This window comes from Catharus ustulatus, chromosome 2, assembly GCF_009819885.2.
Source record: "Catharus ustulatus isolate bCatUst1 chromosome 2, bCatUst1.pri.v2, whole genome shotgun sequence".
In the NCBI taxonomy this organism is placed as follows: domain Eukaryota; kingdom Metazoa; phylum Chordata; class Aves; order Passeriformes; family Turdidae; genus Catharus; species Catharus ustulatus.
The window spans coordinates 115,555,463-115,571,975 of record NC_046222.1 but is presented as its reverse complement, the minus strand read 5'-3'; the positions used below and the strand labels follow the sequence as shown (position 1 = coordinate 115,571,975).

The following is a 16,513-nucleotide window of genomic DNA, read 5'->3' as shown; positions in this document are numbered from 1 at the left end:
AAAGAACTTGTGAATTGTGAGCAGGCAGTTGGGAACTGCTTTTATTTCTGTTTGCAGTCATCACTCATTTCTGTTTCCTTGCCTTGTTAAAATCTGTAAGAATGAGGATCATCCCTACGTTCATTAAAATTACTTTCTGATACCTATGCAAAATCATGCTCACTTTAAATATTCAACACTTAAAGGGAACCAGATCAATTATAAACTAATCTGAAGTTATTTTTTCAACTTCACAAAATTGCCAAAACAATAAATAATACAAACCCAGAAATAATGAAATTCTTCCTGGTGCAACTCTTTACTATGCTGTAGATGCAGGAAACATGAGAAGTCCAAAAGAACTGATTGACTAATCCAAATAATGTCTGAAACAAGAATACACAAATAGATATCCTTTAAATTTATTTGAGGTAGTGGATAAGAAAAATGTAGGCAAATACATTTGTAGGAACAAATGTAGGAAGAGTGCATTAATTACTTTAATTGCTATATGTTTGTTTTTGTCATTTCTCCCCTTTCTTGCTCACAGAATTCCCTGTAATCTCTTTGGTTGGGTGAGCAGGAAGTATTACTTCCAATCGAAAGAGAATCACTACACCCTTGTTTTGTAAAGATATTTTAGGGAAGCTTCTGTAAATCAGAACCATGGCCAACACAGTTCTGTAGGACCTTAACTGTCCTTCTGGAGCATCATAACACCCAATAACAATCTTTCTGCATTAATTTCCACTTTTTTTCTGAATTATTTTCTCATCATTTATGGGACACCAACAAAGCATTGCTAGTCAAACCCCTTAAGATTAAAACTTCTTGGTTTTTTCTGGGACAGTGGTCTCCTGTCTCTCAGCTGTGTTTCAATGCTTTTTGTCATAGAAAAGCAGAGGATTTATGCACTTAAATTTGCCTCAGAAAATTTATCTGAGTCACTGTGGTAAAACACCATAAGCCTACAACAAGCCTATCCCAAATGCTCTTCCATTTCCAGGTTATTACATCCTATTGTATTTTCTGTGATAAAATTCTTTGTCCTTGTCTTCTGTCTCTGAAGTTGTCTTGTTCAAGTTTTGTTGTTCTTACAGAAAATGAAGTTATTATCTCTAGGTCTCCTTCATCTCTCCCACATCACACATTTCCAACAGAACATGACACAAAAATTCCCCAACAAACTTCCCCTGTTGTTTTGTAGAATGTGTAAAACTTTGTGTTTTTATAAATTACTTCATCAGCCCTGTTGTTTTGACAGTTTAAGAACAATTTGATCTGAAGCTTTGGAGATAGAGGTAGATATTGGAACTATAAGGCAAGTAAATGGAAGTTACATAGAATCAACACAGAACTTTGAATGAAGTGATAACCTTGAACCATCACTCTTTCTTCAAGCCAACTGTGGAAGCTGTGAAATCTCAGAAATTTACTACAAAAACTTTTATTATTGATTTGTACCCAAAACATAGCACCAGTGAGTGCCTCCCATGAGATGAAATGGGAGGAATTTACACTGCCCTGTGTGATAGATGTTCTGTTTTGCACGTAGCTGAATACAATCTGTTGGGTAAGGAAAAGGAAGCAAATGAATATGACCCTAGTGATCAAGTGCTGTGTTCCACTCTCTGTGGCTCACTTTTGTTTATTAAAAAAGGCCAGAAGATAGAAAGTGCATGCTTTTGTAATAGAGCATAGTATAGTGTAAAACTGTCAAGTTTGAAAAAATGGTGACGTGGGTTTTCAATTTAGCCTGTGTGTGTGCCAATTCAAATAGAATGGTCAGGTTAAAATTCAATTTGAGTTGTTACTGATTTCTGTGGGCAACATTGAAAGTGAGGCAAATTATTCTGGATGCCATGGAAAAAATAATGTCTGTGTGAATTAAGCCTAAACCATGAGATATGTTCCTGCTGCTTTGATGTTTCTATGCCAAGGTACAGCTGTGATCTTTATCTGCCAAAGTTTCTGGCTAAATGAAGATATGGTTAAATTAAAAAGGGAACTTGTTGAAAAAGGATTATAATGGTTATGAAGGAATAAATTTTATTTGTTCCCTTTATAGCAAGAATTTATGGGGTAGTGTGCAAATCTGAGTAGAAAGCCAGACTAAAGGCAAATAATGTGAGACCCTTTGGGCTGAAGAGAAGCCTTTTGGTTTTTTTCTGAGGGTTTTGTTTCAAGTTACTATGCAAGTAATATGAGAATAAAGAAAGTGTAGAAAGGGATGTATGGAGGCAGAGCAAAAAGAGAATTAGTGAAAAGGGGTTCAGAGAGAGAGAATATATGGAAACAAGCTGCAAGGAACAATACTAGATGCACACCATGTGTTTCTTGTACATGAAATGGGTTCACAAGCTTCCATTTCATTCACTAAACTATGCAGTGCTTTGAAGAAATACATTCTCAAAAAAAATAGGTGGGGGGAATGCTTTTTACTGCTTCTTTACAGATGAAACTTGGTTTAGAAGTATATAACACTTTTAAAGAAGTGTTTTGAAAGAGAAAAAATAGGAAACAGAAAAATTGAATGTAAGAGAAATTTAGGGAAGAAGCATTCCTGTCGGTTGCTAAGGAATTAGGCAGTGGGATGCAGGGTAAAAAAAAAGATGTGGACAAGACTGGAATTTTGTGGAGCCTTGAAGATACAGATGAAAGCTTTTGGCTGGATATGGAAATAGAAAAACTTACAGAGAAGAGATATAAAGATATATATGCAGAATTATGTTGAGAACTTCCTTGAATTCCTACGAGGATCAATAATATTTTTATTAACAAAAGGAGATCAGCTTTTTTATCCATTAATTTCTGTGAGTTTAATTTGCTATCTGAGATTTAGTAAGGTTATGTTGTCTTTGCTTATATTTGTAATGCTCCATATACAGCTTTTCTGTACCTATATGAAGAAATCTGGTGAAAGACATATTTAACCACAGCCAGGTTTTTGGCGGGTTTTATGCCATTTGTTTATTCTGCTGCTATTATCCCTTAGCTGTGACATTTTACAGTGATATACATATATATATATATATACACATACACATACACATATATAATTTTCAGTCGAAATCTCTTCTCTTACTTCCCACATGATGTCCACTTAAGTGTTAGGATGTTCTTGACCACTAAACTTATTTTTACTTCCTTTTTCCTTTATTACTCTTTCAATTCACTTTTTGTTGTTTATTTGAATATTTACTTGAAAACAGCATTAAAATTACTTAATCTGCTGTACAACAATGTGTTATGTCTGCTTCTACTTTTTCTGGAGGGGCAGAACTGCATATTTAGTGTTTATACCCCACTGCCTGCTGAGTTCCAGCAGTGTCTGTGTGAAAACTCCTGGAAGACAATGGAGAAACAGCCAAAGGGCAAGTGTCAGATGAGACCTGATAAGGGGCTATGAGGAAAGATATTTCAAAATATTCAGAAGGTGTAGATTAGATGCCAGATACCTGGTAGAAATGAGTATTTAACTTCTGGTTTTGTAGTTTCTGTGTTAGCAGTTTGGGGACTATTAAATCAAGAGGGGAAATATCTTTCCTAGGTGTCACAGCCACAATGGACACAGCCTTGGAAAATGATCAGAACCAGCTAAAAAATCAGCGTGAGAGCAGTGTTTGACATTCAGCACCAAGTGAAAATAATTAATCTGGTTTATGCAAAGCATGAAACTGCAAATTCATGAATGCCTGGGCTTTAATTACATGTTTGTATTTGGTGATTGTGCTTCCCTCCTTTATGAAATGACTGCAAATAAGAGCAGTTAAGTGAATTCACTCGCATCTCTGTTTTACTGCATCCATCCAAGGAAAAAAGCATCTGCAATGAAAGCACTTTTGCAGTCTGAGCATGTTTCCATCGCAGTTTTAATTTCCATCTGTCTCGCTGGAAATGGGAGACAGTGTGGAAGTAAAAGGGTCCCTGGGGGAGCTGCTCCCCTTTGCCTGGTTGTGTGCCCAGGTGTGCTGCAGGTTCAGGGCTTTGTGGAGAGCTCAGACAGGCAGATCCCCCCTGGGTATCCATGGGGAATGCAGCCTCCCAGGCCATGGCCACGAGACTTTCATCACCAGGAAATCCAGTGTATAATGAGCTGCTCCTCAGTGAAATCAAACTCTCACTCTTCTGAAACAGGAGGGGGGTACAAATGCTTCTCTCCTGACACTGTGAAACTCTGTTTGAGGTCAGAAATATCCAGTGGGCCTTCTGTAGGCAATAGGCCCATCTACAAATCTCTTTGTTATTAATTCTTTTGAACCTTAAAAACAGGTTCTTTTCCACTAAAATATTATTTAAATTTCTGAGATTCCTATTTTGTGAATCTGTTGGAATAGTTCTTTAAATTTCAGATGCATTAATTTTAGATGCATGCATCTATTAATTAGTTCGACCGTAAATCTAGTCACAAAAACTCACATTTTACCAATTTGTATGCCCAGAGTGCAAAATCCTTGGAGTTTTCATGCTGTAAGTCTTATGAGTCATAAAATGTATTTTTTTAAAAAGTGGTCTGTATCTTTTCATCTTCTTAGAGGTTATTTAAACAAACCCCAACACTTTTATTCCAGAGCTTCTGAAGCAGTGTCCTTACTGGTATTTGCAAATAAATGACAGCCAAGTCATAGTTCTGTATAGCTGAAAAGCTTGGTTTCCTTTTAAACATAGGTGCTTCAGTAGTTCTGCATACACAAGTGTTGCCTAAATGCATACTACCTTTTTAGAAATATTTATTGCACAAATGAAAATGCTTGAAGACAGTAATTTCACGATTATAAGTCGCACCATTTTGACTAAAATTTTGGTCCGAACCCAACGCGCGGTTTATAATCAGGTGTGGCTTATATATGGACAAAGAACGAAAAGTTGCTGTTTCAGTTTGGAGGACAGGTGTCTGCTGAGAAAGGCAGGAGCTTCTCTTTGAAATGGAGAATGTAAACCCCCTCCCTCCAAATTATTATAATTTTGAAATTAAGGGGCTTTCAGGCAAAGATATGGGAAATAGGAATAACAGTTCTTTACTAGGGAAATTAAAATAGAAACACAGTACTACAAAGAAACAAACTCCAAACCCTGACAAAGTCAGAGTACAACCTGACACCCTGTCAGGCAGGGTGTTGGCAGCAGTCCCATTCCATGGTGGCTGCATCCTCCTGCAGTGACAGATGTGGCTCCGTTGGAGCAGTGCTCCTGTACAAGGTGCAGTTTCCCTCTGGAGGTCCAGTGGTGATGTGGAGAAATCCGGTTTTCCTCTGGAGTCCAGTGGAGAAAGGGGCTCCCTTACTGTCCCAAAACCTCTGTTTTTATCTTGGTAAGAAATGTTGGGCTCTTCCCCCTGGCTGGAGCAACTCCCAATAATGCAGTAATTTTATCAGTCCCACAGTGGGACTCAATGGCCATGAGCAGAAAATGACTGGCTGGAGGAAGGATGGGTTGTGAAAAGATAAAGAACAATGCCCTGCCTGGTTTCAATGGATGGCCCATTAGCAGAATATCTCCCATGGAGATAAGGATCACTGCCCCCACCCTCAACAGATGGTGATAGAACAGATACCTTTTATCACACTCTGTATTGTAACATGCGGTTTATAATCAGGTGCGGCTTATGTATGGACAAAGAATGAAAAGTTGCTGGCACCTGGAAGTGCGGCTTATACTCAGTGCAGCTTATAATCGTGAAATTACTGTAATTGCCTTTCAAAAGAAGACCTGTTTAATGATTTTTAAAAATTATCTTGGAATAATTGCATCAGAATATATTTTTTCTTACTTAAATAGAGCAAAATACTATTCAGAAAATAGGAAGAAGTAATATTTTTATAATCAGAATTTCTCTTCCCTAGATTTAACCAGCTGTATATAGATAGCATGCTTATATCTTCCCAGTATTTGGATTGATAAATATCTCTGTGTTGTGCTGAAGCTCTCCCTGCTGCTCTCTATTTACAGAACACAAGTGGGTTAATGGGGTATACTGTTATATTTGCATGTGTATTTTACATCTTGCATTAGATAAAACAATAATTTTACCTGTATTAAAAATGATGATTTTTAAGAAGAAAACCAAACTGAAATGAAGAGAAAACTGAATGAAAGAGTACAAAGAGCTGGGCCTAAAGGGTCAAGGCCTATTTGAGCAGTATGTTATATTTTTTTAAATTTAGCTTTAAAGAAAATGTTAGTGCTATCTCCATGTTTTATATCTTATTTTTAATTGAAACTAGAAATTTTAAAAGTCAAGAGAACTCTGAATATTTGACAAATTGGACAATTTCCTATCTGTTTAATACCTTTTTTTAAAAAATTCTATGTTCTGCAAGTTTATTTAGGCAGCACACGTATTACAGGATTTCTAGAATCAAATATTAACAGAGAATTCCCACAGCATGATAATATAGGAGTCTTCAGGGCAGCTGTGATGAAAAATATAACTATGTTTTACATTTTTTAGCAGTGCTAAACTAGATCAGCAGTCTAGATCAAAATGAGCTGAAGGGACCACTATAACAAGATTCCAAATATTGGCATTCATAAAAACATCATTTTTTCTTAAATGTTGGAAGTATAAAATATTTTAACCAATTACTTAACATAAGCATAGAACAGGTTGCAAAATAGCCTGAAACAGGAAAAAAATATTTAATTGCTCCTGACTAAGAAATTATATATATATATATATATATATGTGAAAGCAAACCAAAATGTCTGGATATTAAAAGCAGTGTACAGTTCCCAACATTGTCTTCCTAGCACCTGAACTATAAAATAAGCTTTTCCTGAGTAGCATTTTTAGCATATAAGTGCTAAAAGGAGCATCTGCTCAACAGCTGCAATTTTTTTTCCACTGTGAAATGCTCCAGATTTTGTCATCCTTTCTCTTCCATTGATTGTCAGCATCTGAATCTTCATGTTCTAGCATTTGTCAAGGGTGACTCCTAAAAGCCTTGGGCTGTGTTGGAATCTGAATGCATGACTTAAACATTATATTTTTCAAATGGAAAAACAGCAAGGATGAAGCAATGTAGGATGGTCCAAAATATTATAGATTTTAGGAGAAAATTTTCATGTTGAATTTAATTTTAACAGATTACATTTACTGTAATGCAGGCCCAGTATATATGGATCAACACATGTAAATCCTGTATTTTGTACTCAGTGTGTATATAATCTACTATGATTGATAATCCCATATGCTGGTCATAATACTGTGTGACTCTAATCTGGCGTATGTTGTACACAGGTCTGTGAACATCTAAACACTTGCAAATGGTTCAGTATAAGCTGCTACATTTCTTAGAGTTAATCACTGTGTTGTAAAAATGAACCAACAAAAGTTCATGCCTCCTGTTAGCTGCTGAAGTGGGAAGAGGAAATTGTGCTTTTCAGAGAAGGACAAAGGACTGGAAGTGTGGGAAGGCATCTCCATACTCACTTAAATTTGTGTGGTTTTACAGATTGGCAGTACCAAAATAAGCTTTTCTCCAATGTTGTCTCTTGGACTTTTTAGATAAACAAATCTGTCATCTGTATTTTAGAATTCTGAGTCAGAAGGCCTTGGGAATTAACTCTGCAGCTGCCTGGCACTGTGCAGCCAGGATATGGGCACAGGGATGCACACACAGCACTTCTGTACATTTGTACTCAAAATGTGCCCTGAGGTAGGTGGTCATAGTAAAATGAAATCTCCTGTAGGACTTAGTGGTTGTGTTAAAACACTTCTTATCCATAAAATATGTAAAACTTTTAAAGGAATTAGCAGCTTGAGATTCTTTTCCTCATAGAAATGTTCCCTTCTGTGCACAAATTACTATTGTATACTGAATATCTTAGTTTCCTTTATTACAGCTGGAGGAGACATTTGATTTAAGAAGCTCAGCTGTTTATTTTTATGTCATTACTACTTGGCCTTTTCATAGCTGCTTCAGGGAATAAGAGAAGAGGCTGCTGGTGACATCTCCACTATTTCTCTGTATTCTGTTTCTCAGGATTGCAGCCATCAATAGCATTGATGTCCTTAATGATTTTTTTTTCAATTGTCCCAATGGCATTACTCAAAAAGAGTATTATGAAATTTTCATTTGGCTGATGAACTAGAAATATCTCACCAACCAGAGCAATATTGCTATTACCATTCACACATGCCAAGTAAGTTTTCCAGGTTCTATTTTGCTGGAAACCATAAAGCCTTTCATATGAAATGGGAAGATTTTGTTATGCAGTCAGAAGGGAATCACTCAAGTTTCAGATAATTGCTAGTTTTACTTATTTGTCTTTTTAGTAACAAATGGAAGAATTGTAACAGTGAGCCAACCAACTGTGTGAAATTACAGTACACACAGGCTGATATTTTTCTCCTGTATCATTTAGGTTCCCCTGCAACACTGGAGTTTCTGTATGAATTGCAATATCAATCAGATGAAATTAGATCTCAGCTTGAATCTTTTGTTGGTATACAGCTGGTTGAAAAAGAATGGGATACAGAATCCAGAATTGTAACACTGATCTTTAATGTAGTGTTTGCACCTTGCAAACCAATGAGGTAAGATCCTGTTCCTTACTACCAAAAGAACGTGTAATGAAATCCTGTCTGCTCACTCTTACTTCCATAATCATTTCCCTGCATTCTTGTCCTCACTTTGTTTTCACCTCTGAGATCTACTGGTTCAAATTTTCTCCCTTGCTGCTTCTCAGTATGATATCTTTGGTGTTAAAACTGAGTGGTTCTTTTTATGTCTGTGAGATGGTTCTGTTGAGTTACTTCCATACTCTGTATGTGCAATGTTTTACTTCTAAACATTGGACTATTGAAAGACTTCCAATGAAAATTATTTGTTCTCATAATTCCTAAAAAAACATACAAACAAAATGGTCTATCAGTCTTGGAAAACTTTTCTTGGACAAGCATGTGTGCATATTCTTTGACTGTGTGGGATAGTTGAATTTAAAATTAGTTTCTACTGCCCCAGTAACAATGATCCACAGGAAATTATTCTCCTTTTTTATGATTGTGATGTGACAAATAATGTATGTGCTTTGATTTGCATAAGAAAATCTTCCTTCTTCAAAAGGAAGCAGTTGAAGGAGATCCTTTTGGAGAGAGGGAAGTTGCCCCTTCCTTTGGGTACAGTCAAATGTGGGTCAGGAGGAGGCTGAAAAGAAGCTTTAGTGACTTCAGGCATGAAGCAAATCCAGAGTCCTGACATTACCAGGAGTGTTAGTGACCAGTCACTGCTGAGTATCATGGACTGCAGGAAATCAGTTACCTTTAGGAGGCAGGAGGTTGCTCTTTATTTGCAGTAGTCCAGAAGGTTAAAGAAATAAACAAAGAGCAAACCTTCAGGAAGAATGATCCACCTACCCAATTCAGTGTCATTGTACCAGAGGGAGGTGAATTTAGAAAAGCCTTTTCATTTCTGCTCTCGATTTTATTTTATGGTTTTTAAATTTGGTTTGGATTTTTTTATCTTTGTGCATTTGAGACTTAGGCTTCGTGCAGAGGACTCAGTGACTGTAATTAATTAGTTTTGTTATCTTCAGAATTTCCAGCACCAACTCTCTTAGACAGGCCAAAGGTATCAGGGTCTGGCATTTTCCTTATGTACATAGACCTTTGTCAGATCAATTTGATCCTAATATGAACTGCTAATATGTTCTGGACAAAATTCTCCTCTAACATCACAGTAAATAAAGAAATAATGAGTAAAATAAACTTAGTTAGTTTTTTTTTTTAATTCAAAAGAGAGCAAGCAAAAGAAGAATAAAATCTCATGGCTCTGTCAGGAATGTTGCTTTCATATTATGTTCTTGTAATTTGCTGTAAGTATCTAGTGCTATTTAATCTACCTTCCAGTCAAGTTTACCTGATATATACCATGCAAAATTAGGGATGAATTCTGGTTTAAAGTAATTTTTGTTTTCATTTTACTATGGTTTACTTGTACACACTCAGAGATCTTTTTGCAGATTAATCAGTTCATGCTTTATAATGTTTTTCTATCTATTGACTGTTTTTATCTGAAATTTTAAGGAATGAGGCCATTGTGACAATTCAGTGTACTGCAGGAGGCCTTTGGAAGTTTCCATTGGTGTTCATTGCCACGGAGCCAGAAGTGGATGATGTGATCAACATTGAAGCAGTTGGCCTGAATAAGGAATCCATAGTTGGCTTTAAGCTCACAAGCCAGACAAGGTAAAAACACTTACACTCAAGAATTTATGCAGTTTTCTGAGGGTACAACTCCTACTCAAACACATTAGTTAGAATAAATTTGGGCAACAGACACATAACTGGAATGCAGCTATTTCATCATTATTTGCATTGTTTAAGTGACAAATGTGATTTGGAAGCTTTGTTGTGGAACACAGAAATATTCTACATTTAGGCTTTGGTTTAAGAGAAAATCTGTAGAATAGATCCAGATGTTTATGTTATGACTTTTTCTGCCCTAAAAGGATGGGAGGACGTTAAAATGTGCAATACAATGTTAAGGAAGATGTTTTTGTGATATTGAAGGCTAACTAGTAAAGCTTTAAAAGCTAGTGCTTTTACTAATAGATTTTTTTCAAGGTACTTTATGCTTATACCAAGTTAAAAACATTCCCTCACACTGTGCTGTAAAAAACTTTAAATGTGCCATTCTTTTTAAAGGTATTATGTAAGTGTGCTATGAATTCATCTCTACTTCCACTTGCTAAAATAATGGTGTAATTCTTCAGTATTTTGTTACTCTCCTTTTTCTCTGCAGAAACCTCTGTTAATGTATAATTTTTTACATATTTGGATTACTTTTCCATATTTTTACAATTTTATAGCAAACTTACAATGGCATTTGTATACAGCAAGAAGTCAAGGAATAAACTGTGTGGTAATGATAGATAAGTTTTAAAATACTAAACAGGGAATCTGAATGAATCATAATGTTCACAATCCATGTAGCTTATGGAAGTTTTAAAGTTTCTTTTATTTTCTTTAAAATTAACTATTTTTACTATATATCTAGAAAGGTGACAAATATGCAGATTGAAACTTTCTTTGTGGATACATCCTTCGGTTTCACCTTAATCAGGAAGTGTATTTGGTAACAACTGTTTTTTTAAAGCTTATTTCCAAAAGCTGTGTCTCTGAGATGGACAGTTGTTCCAGTTTTTAGATGTGTGTCAGGGGTGTTAATTATTGAGGACTCTGACAGAGGCTTCTATCACAGTGTTCCAGTTAACAGCTTCAATAGAATGGCTGCTTCAGGAACAAAAGTGAAGCAATTGCTCTGGCAATACTGTAATCTCCTGGTAGGTGTTTGATAGTAGTGAAGATACCTGATGTTCTCCAGAAAGGTGTTATAAAACCTGAGTCATTACAGTTATACAAAGGAAGAGCCATGATGGAAGATAGATTTTCTTTTGCCCTTAAACAAATTCCAACTTTATTTTATATAGCAAGTGTTCCCCCCATACATTTCAAATGCAAGATATAATGTTTGCATGTACTAAAAAAAGCTCTGTGTTATAAACAGTACCAGGAACTCAGGTCATTAGGGTGCCTTTGGGAGAGCAGTGCCAGCAGGTCAGGGAGGTGATCCTGCCCCTCTGCTCAGCCCTGTGAGGATCACCTGGGTGCTGTGCCCAGCTCTGGGCTCCTCAGCACAGCACAGACATGGAGCTGCTGGGGCAGGTCCAGGGGAGGGTGACAAAGGTGATGGAGGGGCTGGAGCATCTCAGGGAGGAAAGGCTGAGGGAGCTGGGGCTGTTCAGCCTCGAGAAGAGAGGGCTGAGAGGGGCCCTCATCCCTGTGTGTCAGTGTCTGCAGGGAGGGCAGAGCATGGGCCAGGCTCTGCTCCTGCTCCCAGCAATGCACAGCAGGAACGGGCAGGAGCTGATGGCCAGGAAGTTCCACCTGAACATGAGCAAGAATTTCTTCACTGTGCAAAGACTGAGCACTGAACAGATTGTCTAGAGAGGGTGTGGAGTCTCTCCCAGTGTTGATATCCAAGAACTGTCTGGGCACAATCCTGTGCTGTGTGCTCTGGGATGACCCCACTTGAGCAGGGAGGCTGGACCTGATGACGAACTGTGGTCACTTCCAATCTGACCCATTCTGTAATTCTATGATCTGCTCTATAAGTTATATATTGCTTTTTCTTACCTGTGATTTACTTTGGAGATTTTGGTGGTGGAGGTTTTGCATAGAAATAGAACATTCAGCCAACTGACACATAGTATAGTGTTTGCACTATAATTGCAAATAATTGCAGATTAAAAGCAATTACATAAGAAAAACATCTATTACAGGTGTAATTTAATGCTTGAATAGCACAAATTATTTCAGTTAAAAATAAAACAATGAAATATTAAAACATGGTTGAAATTTTTTAATAGGATGCAAGTGTCATTTTATAGATCCATCCTGAAAAAAAAAAAAAGAACAGCCATTTGGAATTTTCTTAGTAATCAATTAGCAGCACAATCCATAGAGAATGAGTTCTGCTACTCTGCTACTTTAAGACACATGGGTTTTTTTTCTCCTTGCATATACAGATATGTCTTCTATAGATGTCTTCTTATACTGGACACTAGCTGATGGCACTGCTACTTTGAGGGAAACTGTGGGGGAAACAGGAGAATTTCTGAGTAGCCTGGTAGGGAGGGACTCTGCAGATGTGTCTTTTTCTCCTGTACTGCCAGGAGAGAGGGGTTGCACAGCATCCCTGAGAACACCTGTGCATCTTTTTGAGCTAGCAGGGTGCATAGTGATGCAACAAATGGTATTTGAGAACAGACCCTAAAATAGGCTCAAGATCTTAATTAAGGACAGGTTAGGATTCTTGTATGTATATATATATTTATTTGTATATATATACACCACATTAAATGAGGATCTTCAGTGCTCCACAATAAACCTATGACATCAATGGCTTTAGCTTTCTTTTTCTTTACAGCTAGTGCAATTCAAATGTGGCCTTCCTCCTTAAATTCCACATTCCTCCCCTCCCTCCCCGCTCCCCCAAAATCCTCAGTGTGTACAGGATATCTCAGAATGAATTCATGATTTTGGTGTAGTTGTTCAGGAAGGATGAGCAGTTAGATATGGGAGGTCATTGCTACACTCTTCACAATGATTTGCAATAATGAAAGCCCCAGCAGTTCATTAAAATATGTAATGCACCTTTTCAATAAATTGAAGTTAACACAATGAGAAATAACTCAAAATCTGCTCCAGAAAATAATGCAAGATACTGAGAATGCAGCTAAACAGTTTTGCATGAAGAAAACAAATGTATTTTTTTTAAACTGCACATATGTCACTTGGGATAGAGTAGAGCAATATTTTACTTTCAGCTTTAAAAATTCCAAAGGGACATGTTGTTGAAGGGTTTCTTGTATTGGCATTAAGCCTGATTAGAGCCAAATCAGCAGATTTCACTTCCTAAATAAGAAAAATGTACCACTTCTTAACATTCATGGATGACCTTTTTCAGATTTTATCATAAATATAGGTTTAATTCAACACCAGCTGAAATCATTGGCAGCATTTCCACTGGAGTAATTTGTTTTAGTACAGACCTCTAATGTTTGAGATAATATTAGTGCTTGTTTTAATACCAAATGCATTATTGAATGCCAATGGTTTACAGAATGACAGCAGTGTTAACCAAAAAGGATAGGATATTATCCTTGGAAATAAAACTTATAGAAATTTATTTGATATCTATCTTAAATTATTGGTCTATTATTTTATGTTGAAATCTGAAATTTAAAAATAAAATAAAAACTCTCAAAGTGATACTTTGCTTAAGAAAACTAGCCATTTCTATATTTGGCATACTGAAGATAATGTATTTTTAATCAATTAAGTTTGGGATTAGGCCATTTGTATTAAGACAGAATTGGGTTTTGGAGCTTATTTACTGCTCTATCTTCCTGTACAGAATTATTTTGATGTTGGGTTTATTTCTTTACATTAAAATACTGATGTCCAGCTACAGCAGAATGTTACCTTATGTTTTCCAGGGCAAATATTTCAGTAGCCACCATGAGATGTGTGGGATAGATAGATACTTGTGAACACTATATTCACTTGCAAATCTTTTGTAAACTACAGTACTTTTGAAGGTTTATTCAAGCTGGGGGATAATTCTCTCCTATTTGTGCTGTCTGCTTCTTTCTCACACAGAGTTCCCTTTTGCCAATTTAGTTCTGTCTTCCCATGTACCTGTTAGTGATTGTTACAATCATGTATGGCTTCCCCTATACAGCAGAAGTTTTTCCATCTTTCCATCCTGCCCTGTCACTCCAATCCTGTGTTTAACACAAGCAGGATATTTGTTGCATTGAGGAAACTTCTTGGATAAACTCAAACTGCCCCTCTGAAAAATGCAGCACCTGTTGTGACAAAAACAGCCTCCTGTTGATGTGATGTCCACAGAGGGGCATCTGCAAAATCCAAGGTCCCATCTGATTATGAAAACAATAAGCTACAATAAAGAGGACAAAAGTCCCAAACTGGTGGGCTGGGAAGATGAGAATAAAGATGAAATTAGGCTTTAAAATGACTGCATATGCAGATTTAGTTTTCTTAAGCTACTTTTCATTGGAGATTTCCCTTATTTCTTCTATGAACATTTCCTAGTGCATAGAATACATGTTCAATTAAAAATATTCCTTGGTCACACAAAATTCATTTTAATTCTGAGGAGTTAGTGGATAACCCATTTTATTTCTGTACCCTGCCTTATTTTGAAGGGAAAACAACAACAACAAAAAACCATTTGCAATTACAATTTTAAGAACCATTTCTATTTCACTCTAATTAATGCTGTATTTTGTTAGAACTACCACGAGCCAGGATTAATTTTGCAGCAGGAAAATGCATTTGGTAAATTCTCAGTTCATGCATCCTCTCCTTCACTCTCTCACACATTGCTGTGTGTTTACAGGCCTGGATTCCTCTGCCAATCTCTTTGTTAGCAGTTCTGCAAAATTCTACCACTAATCTAAAGATGTAATTAGAATACTTCATCTTAGCACTTCCCACACAGTGGCAGCTGCAAAGCACAAATGTTGACAGGGCTCCATTTTTTGGAGCCTGAATGGGGGACTAGTGGAAAATATTGATAATAAACATTCAGCAGACCTTTCAAAAAGTTATGATCATCCTTCCTAACAATGCTTGACATGTCACATGTTTAGCCAAGACCTGTGTGCAGTGATCAATCTGCAAATACAGCACCCCTGGGTAGGAGAGGGATGAGACAGAAATTGTCTTGTGAAGACAGAACCTCTAACTCCTGCTTTGGTTTTACAACATGTACACAACAAAAAGCCATCCTAGGGTTGGTGAAGCATTCCCTGACAGGCATTTGTCACGCAGTGTTTGTTCATATTTTTTGAAAGTCCTTTAATTCTAAAGCAGCATTTCCAAAGCCACAGAAGTGATAGCTGGAGTTTTGAAACCTTTCTGCTGTCCAGAGTTCAGGATTTAAAGTGGTCAATTAAACCAGAGTTGGTTTGGGTATGAAACATAGCCAATTTTTATAAATAATAATGAGTTACTATATTCTTTTTCCATTGTAATTTTTTGTGGATAAGAAATTATCTAAATTTCATTATTTCACCAAATATCAATAATAGTTCTATAGAATTTTAGAAATGGATTCACTTAATAAATTTAAAGGACTTGACTGTGTAATAGCTGAAATTTATTGTGTCATCCAACAGATTTTAACTACAAATTGCAAGAAATAAATTTATTTATGTTTAACTATTGTTTGAACCACTTGAACTATTGTAATATTTTCATATCCCTTATTTCTTGAAGCAGTTATGTGCTTTACAGATTAAGGCATTTTGTTCCTCTTCTTTTATTAGCAAAAAATACCCAAGCATTTGATCAAAAGGGCTATGTGCTGGTATTTTTATGCATGGCTTTTCAAAATGTTGAGTATTGTAAAGAAAAACATTTCTGCAGGAGAAATTTACTGCTTCAGTAGTTTTGGGAAGAGAAACATTATACCTGTTTGGAGCCATAATTTAAAGAAATTAAATAAATATGTTTTGTTTTGACGAGAATTCTATAAGATTTTGAGTGCGGTCTCTACAGGAATATAAATTTTAAGTTCTTCTTTAGTTGAAGATGTAAGTTGCTATTATTTTGTAGTTTTATAATTTGAAAATTGTGTTGTGTGAGAACACTGATAAGCATTCTATTTAAGGGCAAGATTAAAGGAATAATTACAAAAATGTCCATTAAAGACCAACTCAGTTTCCTCTTTTCCAGGTTGCCATGATTTGATTGTCCAATTATTATTTAAATTCAAATTAGTGTTTACTCTTGTTCATTATTTGAGCAAGGACAGAGTTCATGTTTTCTGATGGCAGTATCAACCCATTGTGAGAGGAGTTAAGGAAAGCCAGAAGGGAAAACACATTTACTTTCTTTGGTTTGTAAGGCCTCTGTCATCACATTTTCTAATTTATTTGTGCTTGTTTCATATGTGTTTTCAAAACTGCACATCATTAAACTTTATAAAGTATGTTATGT

At 36.2% G+C, this 16,513-nt stretch overlaps 1 protein-coding gene across 1 annotated transcript in view; it reads left to right on the top strand.

Moving 5' to 3' along the window:
* Positions 1 to 16,513, top strand: part of CFAP47 (cilia and flagella associated protein 47) — a 266,976-nt gene that overhangs the window by 235,346 nt on the left and 15,117 nt on the right. Inside the window, exons 61-62 of the mRNA XM_033053233.1 lie at positions 8,347 to 8,518; positions 10,007 to 10,168. Of these exons, the coding sequence (XP_032909124.1) occupies positions 8,347 to 8,518; positions 10,007 to 10,168 (334 nt within the window). The remainder of the gene's footprint in view (positions 1 to 8,346; positions 8,519 to 10,006; positions 10,169 to 16,513) is intronic.